General features: G+C 46.9%; 2 protein-coding genes across 2 annotated transcripts in view; one reads left to right on the top strand and one right to left on the bottom strand.

Moving 5' to 3' along the window:
- LOC119376282 (UV excision repair protein RAD23 homolog B) overlaps window positions 1-3,693 on the top strand; it is a 31,451-nt gene extending 27,758 nt beyond the window's left edge. The window contains exons 3-4 of the mRNA XM_037646183.2: window positions 108-263; window positions 3,032-3,693. Of these exons, the coding sequence (XP_037502111.1) occupies window positions 108-263; window positions 3,032-3,142 (267 nt within the window). The 3' untranslated portion in view covers window positions 3,143-3,693. The remainder of the gene's footprint in view (window positions 1-107; window positions 264-3,031) is intronic.
- Window positions 3,692-4,445, bottom strand: LOC119376281 (uncharacterized). The gene has a single exon (XM_037646182.2). It carries the CDS (start codon window positions 4,218-4,220, stop codon window positions 3,801-3,803), a length of 420 nt encoding a protein of 139 aa, XP_037502110.1. The 5' UTR covers window positions 4,221-4,445; the 3' UTR covers window positions 3,692-3,800.
- Between the last annotated feature and the right edge of the window lie 12,033 nt (window positions 4,446-16,478).

Below are 16,478 nucleotides of genomic sequence, written 5' to 3'. Positions count from 1 at the left end.
AACAAGTTCTTCTGTTGAAAGGAGTGTATTGACTACCATTGAGCAGGAGTTCTGTGTGTAAATCCCAGTTTGTTTTAGTGAAGATGTTGACATTTGTCTCCCCGCAGAACCAGGAGGCATTTGTGCGGATGTTGAATGAGCCCAGCCCACCACCAGGTGGTGCCAGCCAGGGAGGTGCACCCGGTGGCCTGGGCAGTGGAGGAGCTCCCATTGAGGTCAACTACGGCCAGGTCACACCTCAGGACAAAGAGGCCATCGAGAGGGTACAAGTAACATCCCATAATTTACTGATAAATGAAATCGCAAGAGGAAAAAAGACGCACCAGCTTGTCATTAACAGCTTTGTTGGCGTTCAGTTTAGCTGCTCGATCAGATATTGTGTAAGCAACAAGCAATAGTATCTTCCAAGACATTGTTTAGACATACACTCAAACCTCGTTATAACGAACACTGATATAACGAATTATTGGTTATAACGAAGTGAATGAAGAATAGTCTTGTCATAGCTACACTGTTACCGATAAACATTTATAACGAATTTTCAGATATAACGAAGTATTTTTCTGACAGATGCGACTTTGTTATAATGAGGTTTGAGTGTATTTCATCTAGCGCAGACGAAAGCTCTCGCCCTGTGTCAATTCCATTCCCCACCCTTCTCTGAAGCTTTCCGCACTTCACAGGGATCAGCCCACATTTGACTAAGCAGTGCTGTTGTGTGGTGTCATCACCGATTGAATTGGGCGAGAGGAGCATTTTATTCCCATCCCCTAGCTCACACACCTCGAGCCGCGCAATACCCATCTTCTTTGCTGAGGCCAGCTGAACTTGATTGTTTCTGTAGAGCCCTGGTTGAACACTTCTTTTTCATTATTGCGTGTACCTGAGCAGCCCCGCCTTACACCTGCTTCTTTGCGCATCTTGTACGCGGCATGGCATTTCCCGCGGTAGATTAAACAGTTAAGTCTTTTAGACCATTCATGTTGACACCAGCTATGCCAGATTTTTTTTTCGCTGGCAAGACATTACAGGGTTCGTAGCGGTTCCTGAAACCCTTAAATTTTTGTAAGTCCTTAAATTTTATCAATACACTTTTGTTGAGCCAATTTTAGCCGTTGCTTTTAGGATAGTTCTGTGCGAATAATCAAGCACATATTACACTTGTCGAATTCGCTATGATATTAATTTAAAATATGAAAGTATTTAAAAAGAACGAATAGACATATTCTACCGCATGTAACCTGCCTTAAAAATGGTTTCACTGTACCACAGTACTGCTGTGCCTTGAAACCAACTTGTCAGCGCGAAGCCACACTTGTGCACTTCATTTGTTGTTGGTTCTTTTTTGTTGTTGTTTTTTTTATTAGCATCTTATATTGCCCAGTATGAGATGCTTTAAAACTTGTAGTATTTTTCCACATATGATTTGCATCCTTCCAATAATTCGCTTCAAAATTGTTTGATAGTAATTGCCATTCACTTTGAGCCTAGAAAGTTGTATTCGCACGAGGCTACTTTTGAACAGAGGGTTAACGAGGCTTTTATTTTGTGGCATTGGGGAGGGGTAGGTGCCCAGCCCCTTTGTAAATGTGCAAGTCTGTGCATATATACTCATCAGGTGAACGTGCTGATGGCCTAGTTCGTACTCGCTATGTGATGTAATTGCCCCTAAAAGGACACAAAGGAAGGTGGAAATGCTGCCCGTGTTGTCATGTTTGTGTTTCTGTCCTGCGTTTCTGTGTTATATTAGGAGCAATTATGTCATCTATGTATTCCTGTAAGTTGAAAAAATTCTCTATGCACATTTTGTCTGTGTGCGCGCGTGTGCACGCAATACAGCCATATTGTCAGGTGAATCAGTTTAAGCAAACTAGCAGAAGTTGTATACTGAAAGCTGTGGAAAGCAGTATAATGCCATAATAGCTGCAGTGAATGAAATTTGAGCAAAGAAAGGAACTGTGAAAACTCCTTTAGTTAGCTATTGATTGTGAAGCAGGGTCTCCTTTGGCTTGTGTGTAATGAAAGGTGTGCTCCATGAGGTAAAATCTGGTGTTTCTTTTTTCTACGATCTGAGCAAGTGTTGTTTCAAGTCCTTAAAAACCCTCGAATTTTTTTCTTCGAAGTTGCTATGGAACCCTGGACATAGGAGGCTTTAATAAACCTATAAACATAAAAATTGAAGTAACCATATTGCTTTAGACAGACTCTAATAGTGCTTGTCAGTATTTCTTTTGTGGGCTATCCACTGGTGTTGAAGGACAGTTACAGAATTCAGTATGTCCGGGTAAGAAGTTTGTTGACAGGCTGTTATTCCCAATCATTCATTCTAGAAGATTATTTAAGGCAATTCTATGGAGCGACCATATTTTGCGGTGGTCTGCAGGCACTGGTGAAAAGAACTGCCTTCGATAATGGTCATCACTTGCTCAGTGCACGTGTTTGTTCAACATGGGCGTGATGTCATCAAACTGGCAGCCCAGCTCTGGCAATGAAGGCCAGTATAACATGTGCTTGCTATGAAAGGGTGTTTCACAATGCAAGGGCCTTACAGGCCATGTTTACTTGCTCATCCAGTGGAATGTCCTACAAGGAGTATTTTTCATATTTGGCATGGTTGGTTGTCAGTGACTACACTGGAAGGTTAGTCTGAATGGGTGAGACATGTACTAATTGCAGTTTCAGCAGTTGTGTACTGCATCGAGTGCATTAAGGAAAGGCACTTGTAAACAGAAAGTGTAAGAGTGCAGTGCCTGTAGTATTGGTGATACTTAACAGAGGTATGACCACCTAGCCTGTAGGCTCATTCACACCTGCGATTAGCACCGCTTGCGCAAGCAAGTCAGTCACGAGCAACTGCAGTCGCAGAGCTCTAAACCAATAAGATGAGCAAGAATGAGATGTTGGCTTATTTTATGGGGCAATGGCAGGGATGGCAGGGATGGCAGCACAAGTCCACTGCCATTCACAGGTCAATTATGCTGTTTTGTCTTGCCTTTGCAGCCACTGACTGAGTGCAAATTTTGTCACGCAGCTGAAGGCGTTGGGCTTTCCAGAGTACCTGGTCGTGCAGGCCTACTTTGCCTGCGACAAGAACGAGAACCTGGCCGCCAACTTTCTGCTCTCGCAAAACTACGACGACTGACGCCTCTCGACGCTGTGCCTTAAGCCCTCCTCTCCCACAGGCCCCTGCTGTCTGAAGCCGCAGGGCAACCCTTTCTCGGTTTTCGGCTCGCCCCAACAAAAATCAAATGGAGCATTCAAAGCAGCCTTCTGCACGTTTTCGTTTCACTTTTTAAATGATTCAGAGCGACAGGGGTCAATAAAACAAAAAGGCAACGAGCAGACGATGCGCGTAGCTGAGGGCCTCCGTGTTCTGACGTCACCCGCGCCTCGCGTGATGTCATCGTTTGGCGTTTCTGTGCGGGAGCTGCTGCTGCGACGGCCGGTTTTCTTGTTGTTTTTTTCCCTTCCTTTGGAAGTGAGGGCGTGTTTTTGTGTGGATATTTTTTTTTATGTACAGGATAAGTTTGCATTAAATGAAGTGCAGAAATGGTTGTAATTGAGCGTCGAAGAGACAATATGCGGCTGTATTCGTGCAGTGTGTTGCTGTATGAGCGAATGTCACTGCGGATTTGCCGAATGCTTGCTGTTCCTGTACGCGGTTTATAGCGTGTTGAAAATAAATGACTCATTCGCAACGTCAACGTGTTTTATTACTATCACACCCACAAAACGAAGGACTGTATTGAGGTAAGTGCAATCTGGTCACATCAACGCATGCGCGACAGTACGGCCTATGCCTATTTTGCGGAGCTTCGTTTTCCAGAGAGATACATGTACGACGTAGATTGTCCGCCGCCTCCGGGCATGTTGAGGCTGGTCGGTGCTTCGGGCGACTCGGCCTCGAAAGGCTCCGGCACGTTGCTCTGCATGTGTGCGTAGAGGCTCACGTTACTGCCGCAGCTGTAGGCATCCGCATTTTCGCCAACGTGCTCTGCGGGTACGGAGGCGGCCTCGTCGTCACTGGCCCTCGCGTAGTTGTGCGTGATGTCCTCGAGCCGAGTCGGGCTGAAGGCGACCTCGCTCGCTTCGTGCTTGCCGAAACGCTCCTGGCTCTTGGACGTGTCGCTCTCGACGTCGTGTGAGCCCGGTGCAGAGGTACTGGCTCGAAGGCAGCCACTACAGTGGCGCGATCGCACCAGCAGAGCTCGTGGCAGCATTTCCGACGGGCGTTGCTTGTACGTGGAAGCGCGTTGACACTGCACTGATTGCTATGCTGCGGCGAAATGGCGAAATTACTACTGAGGCGCCCGGTTCACCTTCCTAGAGCGATGACGCATCTCGAGCACGTGATTCGACTTGTTTCAGCCTCTTCGATTTTCGCTGTTCGGGCCAACGATAAACAAGGTGGTTCGCGCAGCTACAGCCAGCTACAGCGCAGCCTGCGAGGACTCCTGATAGGAAATGACGTCAATTATGCGTCACTGCGAAGGGCAAAATTCTCGGGCATATACACGAGACGAGCGCTAACGTGTATATGTTTTTAGCTTATGTCTTAGTATATTTAAGCTACCTGCTCTATTATGCAATCTTCAATCATACCAGCTGCGAAACTGCGTTCCGAAACCAAAACATGTGGCCATAGAGTCATACAATAACCTAGAGAGGAAACTGGCGTTGCGATCAGTGGTTGCGATCGTTCAACCACAATGGCCATGGGAGAACGGTGGTCACTTTTGCGATGACGCCACCAGCAGGGCGCCACGACCGAACGGTGTGCCGGGCGCGCGAAATTTAAATCAAAATTGCGAAAATTTCTGTCGTTCTTGAGTCAAATGGTGACGTAACACGATTGAAACCAAATATATTTACAAGATTTAAACACTTAGACACATTTGGCTTCATTATTGCAATAAATAAAGATGTTTCTGCGTTGTATGAGCTGGCACAATTCCTATAGTGTCCCGGATCGTCTGCATGCTTACTGTTTTGATTGCAAAAGGCATAAAAAGGCACATCGCTGTTCATTCCATGCATATGTACGCCTGTCTAGCTATCACAGTAATTTGAAGTTATGCGTCGAAACACAGGAGGAGGTCCGGATGGCTAACCACCCTTCACCTGCATCAGACAGAAGAGCAGTCGCAAGGTGTCGGACAGAAAAAATACAACGCTCAATGACGAATGCTGCTTCATTTTTTTTTTATAGTAAAATGATTTTACTCAAAGGGGTGCCAAAGCGCAGGAATGCAGCTCAATGCCCCGCGTTGTATTCGGGGTGTTCGATTTCTTCTATGTGAATAAGTCCGTAATTCCAATCGGTCTGCAAAAACTTGAATGCATCAGGCTTCCTCAAACACTGAGTCGGCCACGCACACGAAAAAAGTCGCTAACGCGTCTTGAGAAACAGAAGGGAACAATCAACAGTTCCGTACGTGCACGCACAACCAGCGCGGCAACTACAACTACAAATCTCGGAGGCTTTGTATCTCAGCTTACCATAAATTACTTCAGGGAGAGACGTCAGGTGGCAACACAGTAGTACGGTGTGCTCTGACACCTCAGGACAGTGTACTTCAGGTTCTAGCCACTTTACCTCAGGTTGCCATCGCAAAAAGAGCCACGTTTCTGGCGCCAGACGGCACACTACCCATTCCAATACACCATAACTGATGGGAAGTACATGCTTCTAATTGGATTACGTTAGCTAGCGAACTGTTGTAGGGTGACCTAGAATACGGCGGAAGCCGCGTCAAGGCGGCGAGCGTCTGCTACGCGCCTGATATTTTGGCCGCTGTTAGCCAAAATTGCGGCAATTTAGGCTATATTTGATACTGCGTCACTGCAACATAATACTGTAGCGACTCATCGCACAGAGAACGCGTTTGGGCGTTGTGAAACGGGGATTTTATATATTTACTTTCAGCTGGTTTGTCGCCACAATGGTCTACACTTACGCGGCTGTTTGAGGACCGCATTCTGCGCGCACGTCATCGTGAGAGAAGGCGCTTAATTTACTTTCGTGTGGAATGACGAAAGTAAACTTGCTGCAGGAGAGAATAAAATGGAGATAACCAGGAGAACGTAGCCAGATACGCATGTGGTGAATGGGTAGCTCTTAATTGCTAACGCGTTTGCACCCTTCATATCCTTTCTTTTATTTGCTACGTTCGATTTGTTTTACAGTGCTGCCTCCGGCGCTCTGCTGTTTCAAGCCTTTTCATGCGAAGCCGAATGTGTCCGTCGGCGTGGCCGCGGCACCAAAAGCAAGAAATTACACGCGTAACTCGCGTCTCGTTCACTTGGTATATACACGAAAACAGGGGCGTAGCCAAGGGGGGGGGGGGTCAACCCCCCCCCGAAATTTTTCAATTTTGCTTGCGCATATATACACGCACACATACAAACGCACGCACTAACATTCATAAAGTATGGTTAAACCCCCCCCCCCCCCCCCCTCCCCCCCCCCCCCCCCCCCCGAAAATAATTTCTGGCTACGCCCCTGCACGAAAATTGGCATGGAGGGGCACGAATGTATGCCTAACATGACCGATACGTCATGGCATCACTAACTTGACATGCTTGCCATTTTCGTAACGACTAACAATAATAATATGGCGTATGGCGCGCAAACCCGCTGTTATGTTTTGCCGCAAGTCGATCGTTCAGAATGGACAGCGCGGTATACTGTACGTTATACAAAGCTTCTTCTCGGCTCTCTCTCTGCATTGTCTTTGACTGTGCACTTATCCCTGGAATGCAAACGGCTTCCTTCGAGCAGCTCGCCTCCTCCGCTGCCAGGCGAAAAGTCCACGTGGCTGCGTTTACGCGACCTTGCTCTGCTTCCCAGAGGCCGGCTCGGGGTCAAGGTCGAGTTGCGGTGACGCACAGTCCGAACGCGAGGGAAGCGAGGACAGGCAAACACCACCTGCTTCCCGCAACCGTTCGAGGGGACAGTGGCGCTTTGTTCACCATTACTTTAACGACCGGCACCGTGCTTTGGCTCGCTGACTGTGGTTGAGGGTCGAGTTGCAGCGATGCACGGTCCGAACGCGAGGGAAGCGAGGACAGGCAAACGCCTTTTGTTTCCCGGAACCGTTCGAGTGTGGGGAGACGGCATGAATGCACCAGGGCTACAATACCGATATATTTCGAGCGCGGGAATCCCTGAGAGCGAGCGTGGGATGAGGAGAGGGATAGCCAAATGGAAAGAGTGGCCAAAACGCCTGTATAAACTGTAAAAACACTGCTGTCGAGATTAGGGACATCCAAACGGATTGGATAGAGAATGTTGAAGCGGTCCAGCAGTGGCCACCTCCCCGTTTCTTCTTGTTTAGCGCAAGGTACTTAAGCTTCCTTCGATCAGTCTAAGCTGTAATCACTTAACTGATCGATCAGTAAGACTCCGTATGACGCAACTTTTGTCTGGGCCGTATACAATAAGTCGTGCGCACAGAGGGGCAGGGGCGCGAAGTCAGCCTCACACATTGACATAATACGGAGGGGGGGGGGGTGCCGCGACACGGGGGGGAGGGGGCGAAATGTCAGCGCCATACATTGACATAATTGGGAGGGAGGGCGCTGCGACAAACCTCCCCCCCCCCTTAAGGGAACCCTGCGCACGCCTATGGCCGTAACCACTCGTGGTCGAACAGTGAGACTCGGTTCGTCGTATGTTGTAACAGAGGCTCTAACTTAAGAAAAGTTAAGTAGAATTAAGAGTAAGACGCTGTTGATGTCTATGTTATCATCAGTGTGCTTCGGCAAAATGCAGATATGACTGTAAATATTTCGCTGCAATATACCTTCAAGTTTTTATTACCTCCAACCTGCCTGCTGCTTCATCGACGTCGATCATCTCCTTGACGGGACTTCAATCCACATCAAGGAGAACAAACGAACAAGAAAACATAACTCCCGCTTTCTACGGCCAGAAAGAATTCTGACGATGTGGTCTGACGATTTGTCTCCGTCAGGTGACGAAAACGTGGCGCATTATCGATGTCACATGTAAGACTACCCATACTTTGAAGAACTGGCCGCATAGGTAAATGTATACGAAAAAAATACACGAAAAAAAAACATGGTCCCTTATGCAATATAGCCTGAGACGACTCTACAGCGAAAGCCATCATCTTCTCTTTCATCAGTCGATGCATTGATCCTCCCTCGCCCCTCTCCGAAAGCTTTCTGCGCATAACGTGGTCTGGGACTGCCCACAGTATCGAAGGCATTGCAAGCTTTCTGCGCCTCACCTGCTTTTACATTGCCTCCGTGATCGGCCCCAGATCACGGAGGCAATGCAAAGTGACCTTATGATGTGATGGCGTCACAACTTCTGTCGATCTGTGACGTCGTGGTGACCATAGGCGTGTGCACAGGGGGGGCAGGGGGGGCGGCCGCCCCCCCTAATCACCTAAGAGTACTCACCTAAGAGTAATCACCTAAGAGCACCTAATGTACGGGGCAAATCTGCCCCGTACATTGACCATTCTAGTCACCGACGAAGGGGGGGGGCGCAAAATCTGCCCCATACATTGATATAGTAAGAGGGGGGGGGGGCGCTGCGATGAACCTTCGCCCCCCTGATGGGGTATCCTGCGCACGCCTATGGTGGTGACGTCATCACGTGATGATTTTGTACATCACTCGTGTGGGCGGCGCGGGACACCGACGGCTAATTTTCGTGTTTGATGAGGCATCGCTTCTGCCTTAAAAAAAAAAAAAAGAAAAACCAAAGTAAATGAATGGTAACAGTGCAACGTTCGTGTATGCCTCACTCATTCCGTGTCCTCACTTCATGTTACTAGCGATCGTCCGAAAACAAACCTGATTCTCAGCTCCGGGCAGCCGCTCGCCTTTGGAAATGCGCGTGACGCGTCCCGGCGTTGGCCGACCGCGCCGCCGCCGGTGCCGACACTGCGCTACTTTGGACATTCTGTAACACTGTAACTGCACTACTGCGCACACCTCTCTAGCCGTTAGAGTGGCAAGATTAAAGCCCCTATACCTTCGAAGTATTCGCGGTGAGATCGACCACCCCGCTAGTGTGGATACTGGTTTCGTGTGGTGTGTGTATAAGTGCACGGGGCTTCTGTTTTCACATCGTGATTTTGTGTTCCGTACCCGCAGAAAACTCTTCGTTATCGATGGTGAGGTTTTGTTCGGTGCCACAATGCCGCACATACTGCACAGAGCCAGGGTAAGCTTCCATTTTTATCCCACCGACGCGGAACGTCGCAGACTGTGGCTCGTTAGGCTTCGTTTATAACGGCAGGACCATAGGCGTGCGCAGGGGGGGCCAAGGGGGCGAGAAGGGGGGGGGGCAAAGTCAGCCCTATACATTGTAGGGGGGGCGAGAAGGGGGCGCAAAGGCAGCCGCATACATTGACATAATAGGGAGGGGGGCGCTGCGACGAACCTTCGCCCCCCCTGAAGGGAACCCTGCGCACGCTTATGGGCAGGACCTTCCAAGTACGCGATGGTGTGCAGCAAGCACTTCGACGACGGTGCTGCATTCGCAGACGAGAAAGAATGGTGAGTAGTCAGCGATAACTTCGCTAATGTGTGCATTTATGCTTGTTTGCTGCTGTGCACTACGAGCGTGAAGACGGTCGCAGTAAGCGAACGCTCGGGGAAGCTTCCCTGTGCTTTGATTTTCCTACACTTCCGCAGAAAAATTAAGGGAGAATCAATCGAGAAAGAAGAAGATTAATTCATGGAATTTATTCTTTGTCATTCATGTACCGTCTGCGCTGTAGTTTGTTCGCGCTTGGCTATGGTCGTTTAAACGAGAGTCCCCGAGCCCTCTTCCCAGTAAACCATGAATGTCCATTAGATATCCATAGAATGCTAGTCTCGGGATATTCAGTACATCTTCTGGATATCTACATTTCTCCACATGACATTTCACGGATGTACTATAGATCATCCAAATGCACCCAGATCACGCTCTCAGTACGTTGTATGGATATTAAGGCTGGATGTTCTGTACATTTAAAAGATGTTTTCCGAATAGGCAGCACACAAAAGGGCAACAAATAGCACACATAAAAGACGCAAACACAAGCGCTGACAGCGCTTGTGTTTGAGTCTTATGTGTGCGTATTTGTTGCCCTTTTGTGCGCTGCCTATCGAAAATCATGGCTCACCAACTAGCCCATCAGTACATATTAAATGATGTTCATTCCTTAAACATCGCATCCACATGACATCTAGCGGCTTGTGAGGTGCACTAATTATGGCTCTCAAAAACGAACGCTCGACAGACTGTAGGCCACAATACTTTCGCTCACTTGAGTGCTCGCTATATGTACTGTTGTAACCTGAAAGTAACTGTTGCGAATCACTATTTTGTAAATTTTAGTATTTATGATTTTGGAAGTATGTGTAGGTGTCTCGGCATAAAAGAGCAGTTGTATTGTACTGGTTCTTGGATGTGGGCGCGAAAAGACAAGGATGAAGGGAGGAAGACACGTTTGTTGTCAGTAGCGCCAGTGTGTGTGGTCTTCCTCCCTTCGTCCTTGTCTTTTCGCGCCCACATCCAAGAACCATGACAGACCAACAAGCCCGCATCGCTACCCTCGTGTATTGTACTGCCTTCTATGGAGAGCGCGCTGCATACCTCACATTGTTCCTTTTAGGTATATAACACATCTGATAACACATCAAATGTGCAATACTCTTCTCAGGCTATTGCAATGTTTTGTTACACACAATGAGTACAATGCATTGCCCTGAAAGATTACTGCACATACAATCATAAGAGTGTTTCAATACTGGCGAAATGACAAGAGAATGAAGTGAGTCGAAAGCAACAAGGCAGTATCACAAAAGTTTATATGAGCAAAGCAATGCTGTAAACCATAGGAGTACTCTCAACGTGTAAGAACACAGGCTAAATGTCTAGAGAACGCAGATACACTCAAAAGAAATGAGGCGGTGTGATAAAAGTGAACTGTGCACCAGCTGAAGACTAAAACCGAAACTGTCCACCAGCAGTCCCAACATAAGTCCAGAAAAAACAAACTGTCTGCCAGCACTCTCAACGTAAGTCCAGACAGGCTCCTCGGCCGAATGAGTGTGGTCTTGTGGGTCACAGGAGGGGCTACTTGATATGCTCAGTCCGATCGCTGTGTGCCTGGATTCAAGTAGAAAGGAAGGTAAAAAAAAAATAAAGCCGGTACAGTAAAGGAATCGAGAGTTCATGAAACTGCTTGAACCAGAGAAAACTTGTCGCATTGCTCTTTCTATTTATGCCTTAAAATGGCTATCTTGCAAAACACATCAATGGAGCCCCAATTCTATGACTTTGAGAGGGCACCCAAAACTATCGTAAATTGAAAAAGTATTAAGATACGGAGAGACTGTCGGTCTTTCCCCCAAAAAATGTGACATGAAGGCGCACTGCTTCAAGAAAAGTAGATTAAATTCTTTAAAAAAACATGACACCTAAGTAATTAACTGGAGGAGGTGAAAGTTAATTATTATCCAATGTAATATGTCTTTTCTCCAGGATAAAATGAGTCAGGGCATTAACTGCAGTGAAGAGTCAAGTACAAAGCTGAAACCTGCTACAAACGGCCTTCCATCAAGGGTGTCAAGTATGGTGTCATCATCATTAAATGGTGACGGAGAACATTTCTTGAAAGCTTGAGAACATTCATACTGGACACGACTAAGCATTGTGTGTGATGCATAGTTCCCAATCAGGTGCAAACAATGAAGCGCTGCTTTTATTAAAACTGCTAACATGAAAGGAAAGGTGTGTTATGCACTAAATACGGCTACAAACGCTGTATTATATATATATATAGGACAGACGATTACTTTTAGGGCTCATTTTCTCTGCGAGACTATATATATATATATATATATATATATATATATATATATATATATATATATATATATATATATATATATATATATATATATATATATATATATATATATATATATATATATATATATATATTTCCAAATACTAGCTTTCACACAACCTCGATGAGGTCCGTGTAGATTGTTTAGGTAACAGCCTTTGAATAAGCATGCGATCAAGCAGTATTCAGGAGCGAATTAAGGAACTGGATCACTGACTGCAATGAACTGCAAGAGAATTTCCCCATTCTATGAAGGCAAACTGTACTTTTCCCATTTTCTAATTTTCAATATAGGAGCTAATCAGTTCACCTAGCCGGTATCGCTACCTTACAGGGGACCCGCAACACTTTTTGAGCATGGTCAGAAAGCGCTGCCAATAGGTAGTCGAGGCTCCCGAGAACACACAAGCCAAATATTATATCGCAGCACGAGCCCTGGATTGTACAATAAATTCTCAGTCACCTAAACATTGCTCCCTCTTCTCTCGACAAATGATGTGTTAGTCCACAAATCATAGCGTGTATGTGCACAGTTCCGCCATTGGCTGATTTGAGCATGGCGCTTATTCCAACTAAGCTTTGGCATGCTAGGGAAAGAGAGAACAAGCAAGCGCACACAGCTAAACAAATAAAAACAGAACTACAGCTGCGACATACCACGAAAAACAACGCTAACAAATGCACAGTACTACAAAAGGACAGGCTAAACTAAGCTTATCATGGCTACTCTGGCAGCTACAAACCATTACATCAAGGAAACGAAGCAGAAGTAATGATGTCGATATCACCGAGGCATGCACGGCGATACAGAACTGTGCGTTTGGGAAAACGCGACTGCGAAAATAAACAAAAACCTTTATTCACGCATTACACAACGGCCTTATTCACTAAAGGAAACCATAAGAGAACGTACCTTTGCTGGCCAATGGCCCACTGCCGGGGCGGACAGGGTTCTTGCTGTACGCGACACAGTACCCAACAGTGGTCTACGTCCATGCCAGACGACACGGTATGAACTATGGGTTTAGGAACACGCAACTGCGAAAAGAAACAAAAACCTCCATTCACGCATTACACAACGGCCTTATTCACTAAAGGAAAGCATAAGAGAGCGTAAGTAGTACGTACCTTTGCTTGCCAATGGCCCACTGCCGAGGCGACCGGAGTTCAGAAACTCTTCTACTGTTCTTGTTGCACGCGACACAGCCAGAGAACATCCACCACACAACACCCAACAGCGGTCAACGTAAGTGCACATACGTCAGATAAAAAGCGGCGGACAAACGTCGCTGCTGGCAGCGTTGGCCCTGGCAGGACCAAACCTCAAGACCCAACCACGATTGGTCCAAACAAACATGTACGCAATGTGCGTACATGTGCGAAAGGAAACGTGATGGCGATGGCGGTGATGGGGACGACGTCGACGCGTGTCACAACCATGGTCACAACTTAGGGAAAGATTATGTACAAATTCATGCTTTATATTGCCGCTCATTGTAATTTAGAAGTAACTGTACTAAGTTTTTACAAACGTAATGATTTTTTTGTACAAATCATGGCGGCCATGACGTATTTTGCGTTGCAAACGGAAGTAAGCATAGCCTTTGAGACTTAAAATGTAGGCTTCAAGATGTGGGCCGGGATCAACAAATATCACTCTCCCGTTAGAACGGGCGTCCGTGGATGGCCAGATAACATCACAAAAATAACACAAATAAAATGCACCGATGGTACAGTGTGCACAACTCATACCGTACCGACAGACACGGCGCCTTGCGGCGCAGAGCCGCAACCACGGTGCAGGGAGCATGGCCTCCGAGATTGGCAGGCGCGTGCACCGCCGGTTAATGTCGGAGGCCACGCAGAAAGGAAAACCAAAAGGGGACGGGAAAAAAAAAAAAACCGCGAGCCGCTTAGAGGTGGGGGAACACGCAGCGCGCGCCTTTGGCAGCGTTGAGGAGCAGACGACAGCGGTGTTTTCATCAGCAAACGCCCAATTTATTCCGTTCTTTTTCTTTCTCTTTTGTTGCATCCGTTTCTGCGAGCTAACGCGAGGAATCAATGCCAGACTTCAGTGGATGCGCCGATTTAGTGTCGTTGAAACATTCGTTGATTATTTCTAATCCCTTGAAGGTCGGTGTTTTGTGAAAAATAAGCACAAATGTGCACCGTCTGTCACTGACGTCCAAAATGCGTCCATCGTTCACACAGCGTACATGTGCATTGTACGTCCGTTACAATAAGCCTTTGTATATCTTTTAGACGTCCACATTGCGCAAAGCGAAAATTGGACATCTTTCAGACGCAAATAAGACATCTTCTTTCGTCCTAGATGTTTGGATTATACCGCTACGTACCATGGACATTCGTGGTTTACTGGGCAGATGGCCCCACCTATCCGGCCTCTCACGGTTACGGCTGCAGTAACCCGGTATTACGCCTGATTACGCCAGCACAAGGAAGTCCACGGACGAACTACCATTCACTATTAACGCTACATGCGTGTTACTTGTTAGCGATGTTATTTATCTATAGGCTACTCCACTTTGATAGCTTGTGGTCGTGTTGGCGTGTACCGTACGTGTAATGAAACGCCACGCACTTTCCGCTTTTTCCGCGCCTCGACGAGCAGGTCCGCACTACGCAGCGGTTCCCCGACGTGCTGGCACGTAGTCGCTCTGATTGATCTCACTCGCGCTGAGGATCACACGACAAATCAGTCGATACGACACGATGAATCGCAGGCACGGATCGGGGCAGCAAGGAGAGCCATCTGGCTGTGAGTGAGAGCCGGTGAAAGCGTCGTCTGGCGTCGGCGGCACAACAAATACACTCAGATCGTCGACGTCATTGTTAATGGCGTATCGTCACTCAGGATGGTATTTGCGGAATGTATCACACCTGTTACGTAGCACTAGTGTCGATGTCGCAGCGTGATCAATCTTCCGTTGAGCTTTCGTACGCTGTTTGCTCTCGAAATAAAATTACTTCCACGCGACGGACGCCATTCAAATTTGGCCAAGAAGACCTATGCATACCGAGCAATCGAATGAATGACACATCTCGACTTTAAGATTTGATGTCAGTGCTCCTTTAAAAACCTCAGCAGTGCCTTCGTCGCCTTCAGCTGCGATGTCTTCTGTTGCCAACTGGCCTCCGCCGAAGATAGGCCACATTGCTTTATTGCTTATGGCTAGGGGTGGCATTTACGAAATCATATATTCCTTTCAGATTGGAATGGCCGACAACGCTCTTTGCGATGCCTGTCGTTGCGAGGAGACGCTACACCACGTCCTGTGCGACTGTTCGGTATATAATGTTCAGAGACAGTCACTGGCGTCCGTTCTAGCGCACCTTGACAGTAGACAAATGTCTGTTGAAGTGAGGGTGAGGTTGTGTGAAGTGGGGGCATAGGTCGGCAATCTCACTTATGAGTCGACTCGCTCAGACTCACATCGGGCCGTGAGTCTGAGTCTGAGTGAGTCCGGGTGAGTAATATTTTGGTAAGCTTGAATCCAAGTGAGTCCCGTTGAGAAAAAAATTTTAGTAAGTCTGAACCTGAGTGAGTACGGTTGAACGAATATTGGTGAGTCTGAGTCCGAGTGAGCCCTAAGCTCAAGATATATTTCGTGAGTGAGTCTGAGTGAGCTCCAATTTTTTTGCCGACGTATGGTCTTATCTATTCATCTTCAGCATTACTATCAGCCTTATATCGGTTCCCGTTTATATTCGCACCTACTGACACATATTTCAGCGCACTACTGTTGTACGCCACCTCAATATTTATTGATCAGAGGCGTGAATAGGGCGGGGGTTGGCTTGACCTCCCCCCTCCAATTCTTTCTTGGGTATTTCTTGATAAAAATACCTCGTGTGAGTCGTGTCTTTCATAAAAATGTCCTTACTGAATTGCAACCAGTGATAACTCATATTTCAAGGATGGATGGATGCATGCTATAAGCGTCCGCTTTATAACGGGGCGGTGACATGTGTGCCACCAGGCTCGACAAAAAAAAACAAAAAAAAAACGAAGAAATAGAACAGAAAACAATCCCCTTTTATATGTTGGCCTAATGCCTTGTCTACTTCAATTAAATCAACCTTACTACAGAAAAAACATTAACTCACAGCCGAGTTCTCTACCCCTTTACGGCAGAATGTCCATATTTTTCCCACTGTTTATTTTTGCCCTTTCTTTCTAGTTTTCTGCCACCAACACTCTAACCGTTTCTTGCTTATTTCTATCGCGGGCGTGTTCAGCTTTCCATTGTTGTCCCTAAAACCCCAGGCTTCACGTAGGCTCGTGCCCAAACGTACACCAGGGTTAATGGGACTTTTTGGGGGCCTACTTGGTGCATACTGACAAAAATTACTTAGCGCAATACAATCACGTCCCTTGTGTACCTTCCTTGTGTGCCGTGTTTGTATTGCGCTAAGTAATTTTTGTCCCAGTACACCAGGGTGAATATATCTCCGCATTCAGTCAGAACATGCTCCGTCGTTTCCTTATCTTCCTCACAGGTATGAGATCAAGAGGCGCCACGTCGAGCACTGAATATGTCAGATAATGGCGTTAAGAACAGTGACACCATAATC

This window comes from Rhipicephalus sanguineus, unplaced genomic scaffold (assembly GCF_013339695.2).
Source record: "Rhipicephalus sanguineus isolate Rsan-2018 unplaced genomic scaffold, BIME_Rsan_1.4 Seq1143, whole genome shotgun sequence".
Lineage (NCBI taxonomy): Eukaryota > Metazoa > Arthropoda > Arachnida > Ixodida > Ixodidae > Rhipicephalus > Rhipicephalus sanguineus.
The sequence above is the reverse complement of the archived record's forward strand: the minus strand, read 5'-3'. Positions and strand labels throughout refer to the sequence as shown.